Below are 10370 nucleotides of genomic sequence, written 5' to 3'. Positions count from 1 at the left end.
CGGCCTGCGGGTAACCCAATGAGCCCATTAATTTTTTTAAAAAATACTAGTATGATATACACTGATATGCCCAAACCAAAATATAATTTTTATCATATCTTAGTATAGTCCTCACTCCCAATCCATCATAACCCAGACCATTATTAATGATAAATTAGAAAACAATTAAACAAAAGAAAAAAACTGAAAAAAAGTAAAAACTAAAAATACATTGTCTTTAGCCCACACCAAATATATTATATTATAATTATGGATGAGAATAGGTTAGGTCAGTCCAGACTTTGAAAGGCCTGAACCTCACATAAACTTAATTTTTTAGGCCTAAGCATGACCTACAGCCTATGATAGGATTTTTTTCGGCCTAACCTGACCTTTTTAAAAGTCTGGTCTAGCCTAGAAGCCTATTTAAAAGCCTTATTCAAATTAAAATATTTAAATGATCTACTCATACTACATGATGCTCTTCACATACCAATATCAATGAATATATATATATATATATATATATATATATATTAAACAAAAAATAATTTTTTTAACAAAATAATTTTAAAAAATCTGAAACAAACATCCTTTAAACCCTCAAACATGATTTTTGGTTTCAAATAATAGATTTTTTTTCTAAAACAAATGCACCAATTATTAACTCTCAAACAAATATGGAACGATTACTGAGTGATTGACTAATTGAATGACTACTGAATATGGAACGACTACCAAATATTAAACGGCTACCGAATATGGAATGACTATTGTGTGGTTGCCTAATTGATAAATTTTAAAATAGAAAATAATATTATTAATATAATAATAAAAAATAATATTAATAACTAATAAAATATATAGGTCGGCCTGTCAGGCCTAATAGGCTTTTTATAAGCCTGAACCTAACCTATTTAAATAAATGAGCTTTAAAAATAGTCTGAGCTTAACCTTTTTATTAAATATGCCAGACCAGACCATAAGTAAGTCAGACCATAGGCCCCTAACAGACGGCCTAGCCTATTAAAACAAATCCCTAACTCTATTGAATGACAAATCACACACATATGTGCTACATCATAGCATTTGTTCCACATCACTTATACATATGTTGAGAATCCACAAAAAAAAAATTATTATCAAATCTTCTTGTGAAAATAATTTTAGTATTTTCTAACTTCAATCAACTTTCATAACTCCTTTATTTCTAACTTTGTATATTATTAATTGGTAACAAAATACATCCTATCTTAAGTTATCTCAAGAATCATTATTTCGATTCATTCTTAAACTTTGATGGAGAACACACCTTGGATACAGTTTTGTGGCTTACACAACATTAAATCTTCATGGCTTCTCAATTCTCATCCGAAGTATCATTGAAAAATGTGAGATTGTGTAACCTCTTGGTGACTTCATCAATTGGATCAAATCATATTATTTTCTTTCTCCACTTAAATTTTATCTATCTTTTTTTATCTACGTTTTTCAGTTCTAATCTAATATGTTCCTCAATTCTCACCTCAACGACATTTTCAATTCTTTTATTTTTTCATATTTATAGTTCAACAATATATAAAAATAGCATAACAAATTTGTTTTAGTAGTATAAGCTCATATGGGAACATAGCTTCACACAATGTTGTTTATGGTTCACACCAATAGCTAATTTGGACAATATTCTAAATATTCTTTTGGTTTAATGCATTTAGAAAATACAATTTGTCCATGCTTATGGTCCGACACGCCTTGAATAAGATGAACTTGGTGAACGAAACCTATGATAAACCAAAAAAACTAACTTTATCTCTAAAGGACTTTCTATAATTTTTATATCATAACTTTGCATATATCTCTATGATTTAAAAATAAACAATAAAAAATATAACTATTATTAAAAACTTAATTTCATATTAAGTTACTATTGGTTATTCATTACATTTATGCATCATAATATTTTAATTTAATTTTAATAATTAAAATGCAACAACTATCTTAATACCACAAAGAAGAAGAAAAAACAAACAATTAAGAAACTGCAATTTTTTATTGACTGATTTTTGTTTTGAATAGATGAATATGATGAAGAAAACATATGATAAACCAAAACATCTATAATTTTTATATTATAACTTTTCATATATCTCTAATTAAAAAACTTACAATAAAAAATACAACTGTTATTATAAACTTAATTTCACATTAAGTTACTATTGATATTTCATTATATTTAAATATATCACAATATTTTAATTAAAATGTAACAACCATTTTAATACCACAAAAAAGAAGAAAAGACAAAAAATTAAGAAAATACAATTTATCAATGCTCATTTTCCGACGCGCTTTGAATAAGATAAATTTGACTAAGGAATCTTATGATAGACCAAAAAACTAAACTTATAATAATCGTTTTCTATCATTTTTATACCATAACTTTGCATTCATATCTATGATTAAAAACTTACAATAAAAAATATAATCATTATTACAAACTTAATTTAATATTAAGTTATTATTGAAAATCATAACATTTAAATGCATAACCATATTTTAATTACATTTTAATAATTAAAATGTATCAATTATCTTAAATAACCACAAAGTATATAATTAAAACATAATCATCACAACTTAATTTCATTACTATATGATTAAAACTAACAATAAAAAACACAACTTTGATACCAAATTTTATTTCATATTAAGTTACTCTTGATAATTCATTATAAATAAATAAATCACAATATTTTAATTACATGTAAATAATTATAACGTAAAATCTTAAATGACAACAAAATATATAAAAACATAATCACACTTTAAAAACCAATAATTAATTACAAAAGGAAATCTTAGAAGGTTTAAACAAATATTTTTTATAAAAATTAATAATATAATTGATAAAGTGTTCAAATAATTTTAAATGCTTAGTTAGATATTAAAAATAATCAATATACATCTTATTATTATTATTATTATTATTATTATTATTATTATTATTATTATTATTATTATTATTATTATTATTATTTATTATTATTATTACTGTTATTATTATTATTATTACCATGAACATAATACATAAATAACAATTAATCAATCCAATAAATGATTTTTGTATCTTTTTTTCTTCATAATTATTATTTACCATGATTTTTTTGCATTTTAAAATGTGCAGTAAAAAATGTTACAGTTTTAATAATTTTTACATAACTTATATACATTTTTTTTCCTTAGATAACTTATATACTTTAATAAAAATAGAGTCTACGATAACTTAAATTATGGTTAATATTTTATGTCCATGATGTGATTGTTAAATGGTAAAATTTTCATATTGTGGATAGATTTTAAATCCAACCCGAAACGGTTGTAAAATGGTGATGAGTTCTACTTTGATTAATAATTATTTTTTCATCCCTAAAAATATCTTTAATTTTTTATGATTAAACTTTTGTAAAACATTGTTTTTATCATATGATTTTCAAGAGAAAAAATATTTATTTAATTACAAAATCTACAATTTCTTATATATATCCCATTTATTCTTCTTATAGCCTTCACTATTTATTCTTCTGATAAACACATATGATGTCAGTATTTTGATGTTAAAATAACACATCTTTTTTAACTAACTATTTATCGTAACAACTTTTTTTGAATTTTTTTTATCAAAACAACTCAACAATAATAACAACAAACATTACCGAAACAACTTATAAACTGAATACACCTTAACCACCCAATATAAATAGACAATCAACGTCGTAATTTAATTGACACCTAGTCACGCCAGTTTTACTATATTGATGAACCTTTCTATATAAAAAGCGTCAAATCAACATCCATATGCACAAAATATCATTACCAGATCAAATAAAAAATCTTCACCATGGGATTTGTTATATGTAAAACGTTAATATTTTTATCATCAATGATGGTATTGCTATCAACCACAACAAGTGCAATTTATTCGGAGGGTGAATTTGAAATTAATAACAACCTAAAGACAGCTACTTTTATTTCTCAAAAATTTGAAGTAGGACCTGGAACAGTTGCAGCGAAAACTTTTTTAGATATTGAATTTCCAAAGGGCCATATTGGAGTAAAAAGCTTTGATAGTGAAATAGTTGATGAAGAAGGAAATTCGGTACCATTACATGAAGCATACCTACATCATTGGTTTGCAATTAAATACCAATCAAAAGTATGGAATACTACTTCACCAGTTCCTCATGATCCTATGGAAGACGCTATTTACATTAGAAATCAAGGAACATGTAATAGTTATATTCTTCCAGCTTATTGGGGATTGGGAGGTGAATCACGAGGAACAATTTCAAAACTTCCAAATCCTTATGCTTTAGAACTTGGTGATCCTAAAAATATTCCAATTGGATTCGAAGAAAAGTGGCTCCTCAATCTCATGGTAATTGATACACGTGGCGCAATAGATAAGAAAAGTTGCTCGGAGTGTAGGTGTAACCATTTTATTAATTTGCCAAAGAATTTTTATAATGACACATTAGGCGTCGATGGCAAACCATTATCCCCAAATTATAAAGGAGGATTATTTTGTTGCAAGGATGAATTACAGTGCAAATTAAAAAAAGGTTTTGAAGCACCTAGGAGAAAGCTTGCCATAAGATACAAAATAACATGGGTTGATTGGGACCAACATCAAATTCCTGTTAGATTTTATATACTTGATGCAACTGATCGAGTAAAGAAAAATGGTTCTCTAGTAATCCATGATTGCCAGGTAAATTTCAATTGGTTTAAAATTTCAATTAATATTAAATTAAGTTCCAAAACATAATATGTAATATTACTTTTTGGTTCCTTCAATTTGATGCTTACAGGCAGAGTATACTATTCCACCAAGTAATCATGGTATAAAGCATTCCCCTCCTCATATTCAAAAAGCAAACATCCCATTGGAAAAAGGCGGTTATCTCATCTACGGCACTGCTCATATGCATACAGGTGCCATTAACGGAACTATATATGGACAGGTAATGTTTGTTATATTATATTAACATGCAGACGGGTACTAACATGTTAAAAATGCTATTGTCTTACATACTTTCATTATCTTTATGATTCTATCAATATGCATGTCTTATTAAATTATTTGTGTGCTTGTATTTTATATAAAAAATAATTGCAGTGTGCTTGCCATGTTCCTTAAGTGATAAATTTTATTTTTCTATATTATTGTAAGAAGTCTATACTTTAAATCATCCTCACTTCTAATGATAATATTTTCATGAATTTAGGATGGAAGGGTTTTGTGTACTTCAAACCCAACATATGGAAAGGGAGAGGAACCAGGTAATGAAAAAGGTTACGTGGTGAGAATGTCTACATGTTATCCAGAACCAGGTTCAATCAAGATTAAGGATGATGAAATTGTGACCATGGAATCAAGATATAAAAGTGGCTATCGCACTGGAGCTATGGGACATATGTACATCTATTTGGCAGATAGGTTACCTGAAAATAGATATATATCAACTCAGATGTAGAGTTTCTACAATATTGTATGTGACCAACTTTTTATGATTTTGAAATTAAAAAAGAAAAAGGTTATTACAATAGGAAAAATTATTAATTGAAAAGTTCTTTTCATGACACTTCCATTTTTTTTTTTATCTGTTGATTTCCACTATCTAATTACAAATACTTTTGACTTGAGAGAGCATGAAATTATTTGTATCTCTCAATCACATATACTTTTGAATAATAGAATTAGATTTTATTTGTTTGATTGATGTAGTACTTAATCGATTATTACCTTCTGTTTGATTGTGATATCTTTATTTTTTAGATTAACCATATGCTAATCCAGATCGAACATGGGCAAAGATCCCTTTACTTTAAGGAGGGAAAGTCACCCTACCAGGCAATATCACGACAATAACACCAAAACTTAGAAAATATTATCTAAAGCAATCAACATTTAGTTTCTTTTATTTAATGGTATAGATATAGAAAAATATCAAATATATAATAATATAAAAAAAAAGGTAAAATTATAATTAATTAGATTAAATGAAAGGTACAGATGGAAGGAAGGAATAATGTCAAACCAAAACTAAATATTTCATTAATATACAGTATAGATATCATTTTCTTTTACATATTATCACTTGCAAACCTATGAATTTAATCTTTTGAAAGTGTTTTTGAATTTATTATTTTGATATTTAGTAATTTGGCATGTTTTGAATGTACTGATAACAGATAGGAGTAAGAGTATTTAGGTATTTAGATGGCATTGTAGTTGCTAACTTCGTAGATACGGGTCTACGAATTAGTAGAGGTAAAGCTTGCTTGATTTTTTTGAGGGAGATTGAAATATATTAACAAATATATTTTCTTTCTTATACATCTAAAAAACCCATAGAGGTTCCTGACAGAAAAAACATCATTTTTTTGTTAAAAAAATATTATTTTAGACGATATACAAATCATGTTTTTTTTTTTATAAAAAACTACTTTTAAATAATTAAGGAAGAGAGGTTTGAATCGAACATGGAAGATTTTGAGTTTAGGAGACTGAAGTAAAAGAAAGTTATGTTAAATAATCATAGATAATGTGTTCTATCAAATAATGCATTGAGAAATATAATTAGATTGGTTTTAGAAGGTTATAATTTAATGTCATAAAAGTCTCTTAAAGATATAACTTAAAGTTTGTTTGTTATGGGCTATAAAAAAGTGATTTTGGTATTCAATAATGTAGAGGTTATTTGTTATAGATTTCTAAAAAATATCAAAAGTCGTTTTGTGTTTGTCCACTTTAATGACAATATTTTTTAAACAAAAAATCAGTTATAAAAAATGGTTTTTATGATAATGTACTCAAAACAACTTCTTATTAAGGCGGACAAAAATTTGGGCAAGAATATGAAGAAGAAAAAAATAAAGGAAGAAAATGAAAATTTAGGGAAAACAAAATTTTTATGGTTCAAGGTTTGGGAGAAATTAAGGAAAATGATGAAGAAGAATATGGGTCAAAAGAATAAAGGTGTTTTTAAGTTTTTATGTAAAACAAAGACTTACATTTTGTAAACTAAAGTTGAATATAAATATTCTATTGATTGGTTGATTTTTATCCCTTAAATTTAAAAGTATATTTACTCTTTATAATTTAGCCTTCTCATAAAAGTTGAGTTAGCTCTCCCATTATATTGGTAAGATTTACAACAATATAATATATTTAAGAATACATGTATCTAGTAACAAAAAGATACGCTATATAATTGACAAACACAATTATGTATTTGTAAACTAAATATATATATATATATATATATATATATATATATATATATACATTATTTAAAAGTATGATAATGTTAGAATTATTTTTGTCGAAAAAAAAGTAATTTTTGTATATTTGTATAAATATAATTATGTAATTGGAGAAATTATTTTTTTGTTTAAAGACATAATATTTTAAAATCAAAATTTTGATGTCAAATACGGTGTTTTTTGCATATGATAAAAAATAAGAGATAAACATATATGATGTTGGTATTTTGATGTTAAAACAACACATCTTTTTTAACTAACTAATTTCGATTTTTTTTTTTTATCAAAACAGTTCAACAATAATAACAACAAAAATTACTGAAACAACTTATAAACTAAATACACCTTACTCACCCAATATAAATAGACGGTCAACGTCATTCTTTAATTGACACCTAGTGTGCATTCAATAAGGATCCTCTCATGTCCAACATGAATAAATAATATGAGGATCTTGATCATTGAAAAACACAAATAGATGAGTGCTTTGGAATTTGAGAAAAATGATGAAAAGTTAACTAAGGGTGTAGATTTGAGAGGATCCATTTCCGTGTGCATTATTGCAAGTTATGAATAGTGTTATGAGAATTTAAAACTTAATATAAAATGAGACGTAAATATAATTCTGAATAAATTAGAATAAATATAATATCGAATAAAATAGAGTAAATGCTAAGTTTTGTTTTTCATAAAATTTCAAATTATTGTATTTATGTTTCATTTGTATTCAATTTTATATTTCATTAACATTAATTTTTTTATATATACTTAGTCTTTGTTAGCACTTGACGGTGGTTATTCTCAATTATATAGAACTAGTCGAATGTCTATGCATAAATACATGGCCGACCCAACACATGTGGAGGTCTAACGCAAGTTTCAATATGAAGTATAAAGTGAATTTCCTAAATTTTAATATAACATCTCTAAATTAATATAATTGATGTCATGTAATATTTCTTTTTAAATTGATTTAATACTGTTGAGACAATATTAAATTTAGAAAAAATTTATATGTTTTAATTTAAAAAAAAAAATTAAAATCTAAGGCATTTTTATTGAGTAAATAATTTTTGAGGCCATTTGATTAAATAATTTTTTTTTTCATAGAGACCTAAAGTGGTTGTTTTAGTAGTCTTACCCTTAGTCATTTGTTATCTCCCTTACTGTCAAAATCTCTCACACTAGAACCCAAAATTCTCAAAGTCGGGATCCTATAATGATGTTTCAACCTAGTGGAACAAGGTCTTATCTTTTGTTACAAACTGGATTCAGACCAACAAGGATCATGGTTTGCATCTGACTTTGTAGAATTGTGTGACATTTAGACAAACAACTGGAATCATCTACTTGTGGATGGATCTTCCGAAAGAAACAAGCAATCGTTCCTGAAAGCTCCTAACAACCGGACCATTAGGCTCATCCAAGGTTGCCCCTTCTCCCTCTGATGATGTCATTTTGGAAGATTCAGTGGTTGCTCTGTTCGCACCATTGTAGCTTCTTGTGGCCATCTCACATATATAGATTCACACTCTAGATGCTCTTGTTGAAACTGCTCTTGTTGAAACTGCTCTAGGATCTACAGATTCTGCTTCTATAAGCTTGTATGCATATCCCTTTGGCCCAGTGTTGGGTTCATCTTAGTTTGTCAAAAAGGAAGACTTTGATCGTCTGGCTGGCAAGATTGAGGCATTTATGGAAAAGATGTCCAAAAATTAGGAGGACATTTAGAACACCCTTAGGGTAATTCTAGCTAAGCTCACCAACCTCACGCCTTAGTTTTTTTCTCTCCTTTTTTGTTTCCTATATTTTTGTCTGATGACAAAAGGGGGAGAATGTGTTTTTTTTTTTTTTGAGAGATCTTAAGTAATAAATTCCTTTTATGAATTTTTTTTCTTAATGCATATTGATACCTTGTTATAATATATCTCATCTTATGAAATGAACATGCATATTTTAAGGGAGAGCTTTGCTCTAACGTGTTATTGCCTTTTATCTTTGTATTTTTTCTTGATCTCAAAATATTGTTCACAAAAATAGATGTTTGTCATCATCAAAATAGGGGAGATTGTTGGAACCAAGTTGATTGAAAGAAATAAGCATATCACTTATTTTGATGAAAACAAAACCACTTGTTTTAGTACTCTAACATTGAGTTTATGTGTGTAGGTTCGAATTCATATGTTTGGTAAAAACACTCTCAATGTATCCTCTAATAACTAGACAAAAACAAAGATACAACACAAATTTTCCTCTCTCTACTAAGTTTGATACGTGAACCAGCGTTGCGTTGCAGTGCCTCTGATAACGCAAAGCAATGTCACAACTTATTTTCCTCTGATGAACTCAATGTGGATTCTAATAATATGTCTATGCATCTAATAAGTGTGACAAGAATTCTTCTACCTCTACCTCTAATAAGCGTGACAAGAATTCTTTTGCCTCTGCCTCTGATAAGCGTGACAAAAAATCTTCTGCCTCTACTTCTGATAATCACATCAAGTGTCTAATCGTCTGACTCTGAACTTTCATCATCTGATAAAGTCAACTCTAAGAAAAAGTCAACACTCTAAAGACAAAGCAATTTGCACATCATCTGATACTTATCCTGAATCAGCTACTTGTCTAAAGATCTCAAGACATTCTGTGATCATCGTTCCATCTAGTTCCTAACTATTTCAAACAGATACGCCGAATTAGTATACGATCAATCTTTTCTAAAAAGTTTCTCTGTCAAATCAATTCCACAAGGATATGATACAAAACTTCATGGGTTATCCTGATTTTCTACAGTCCTTACAACAACCAAAAACCTATTTGTACTATGTAAAGGACGTGCCTCCCTCAACGAAAAAAGACACAACATACAAGCAACAAGCGATAAACATATTTCTACTCTTGATATCACCCTCTTTACATTAGTGCTAATAAAATTTCTGAAGCAAAAATTTGTAGACACTCTCTACGAAAGCTCATTTAGATAAACCCAAAACTTTTATTATTGTAACCTAGCCTTGTAGTGGCTGCTTGAAGTAACAATGTCGATTTACAAGAAAGGGGGGGGG

At 27.4% G+C, this 10370-nt stretch overlaps 1 protein-coding gene across 1 annotated transcript; it reads left to right on the top strand.

Moving 5' to 3' along the window:
- The first annotated feature begins 3922 nt into the window (after positions 1-3922).
- Positions 3923-5513, top strand: LOC101509765 (uncharacterized). The gene is made up of 3 exons (XM_004506700.4): positions 3923-4747; positions 4848-5000; positions 5265-5513. Exons 1-3 carry the CDS (start codon positions 3923-3925, stop codon positions 5511-5513), a joined length of 1227 nt encoding a protein of 408 aa, XP_004506757.4.
- The last annotated feature ends 4857 nt before the right edge of the window (positions 5514-10370 follow it).

The sequence above is a fragment of the Cicer arietinum genome, chromosome 6 (genome assembly GCF_000331145.2).
Source record: "Cicer arietinum cultivar CDC Frontier isolate Library 1 chromosome 6, Cicar.CDCFrontier_v2.0, whole genome shotgun sequence".
Lineage (NCBI taxonomy): Eukaryota > Viridiplantae > Streptophyta > Magnoliopsida > Fabales > Fabaceae > Cicer > Cicer arietinum.
Note: the sequence above shows the minus strand (reverse complement) of the source record. Positions and strands in the feature narration are given on the sequence as shown.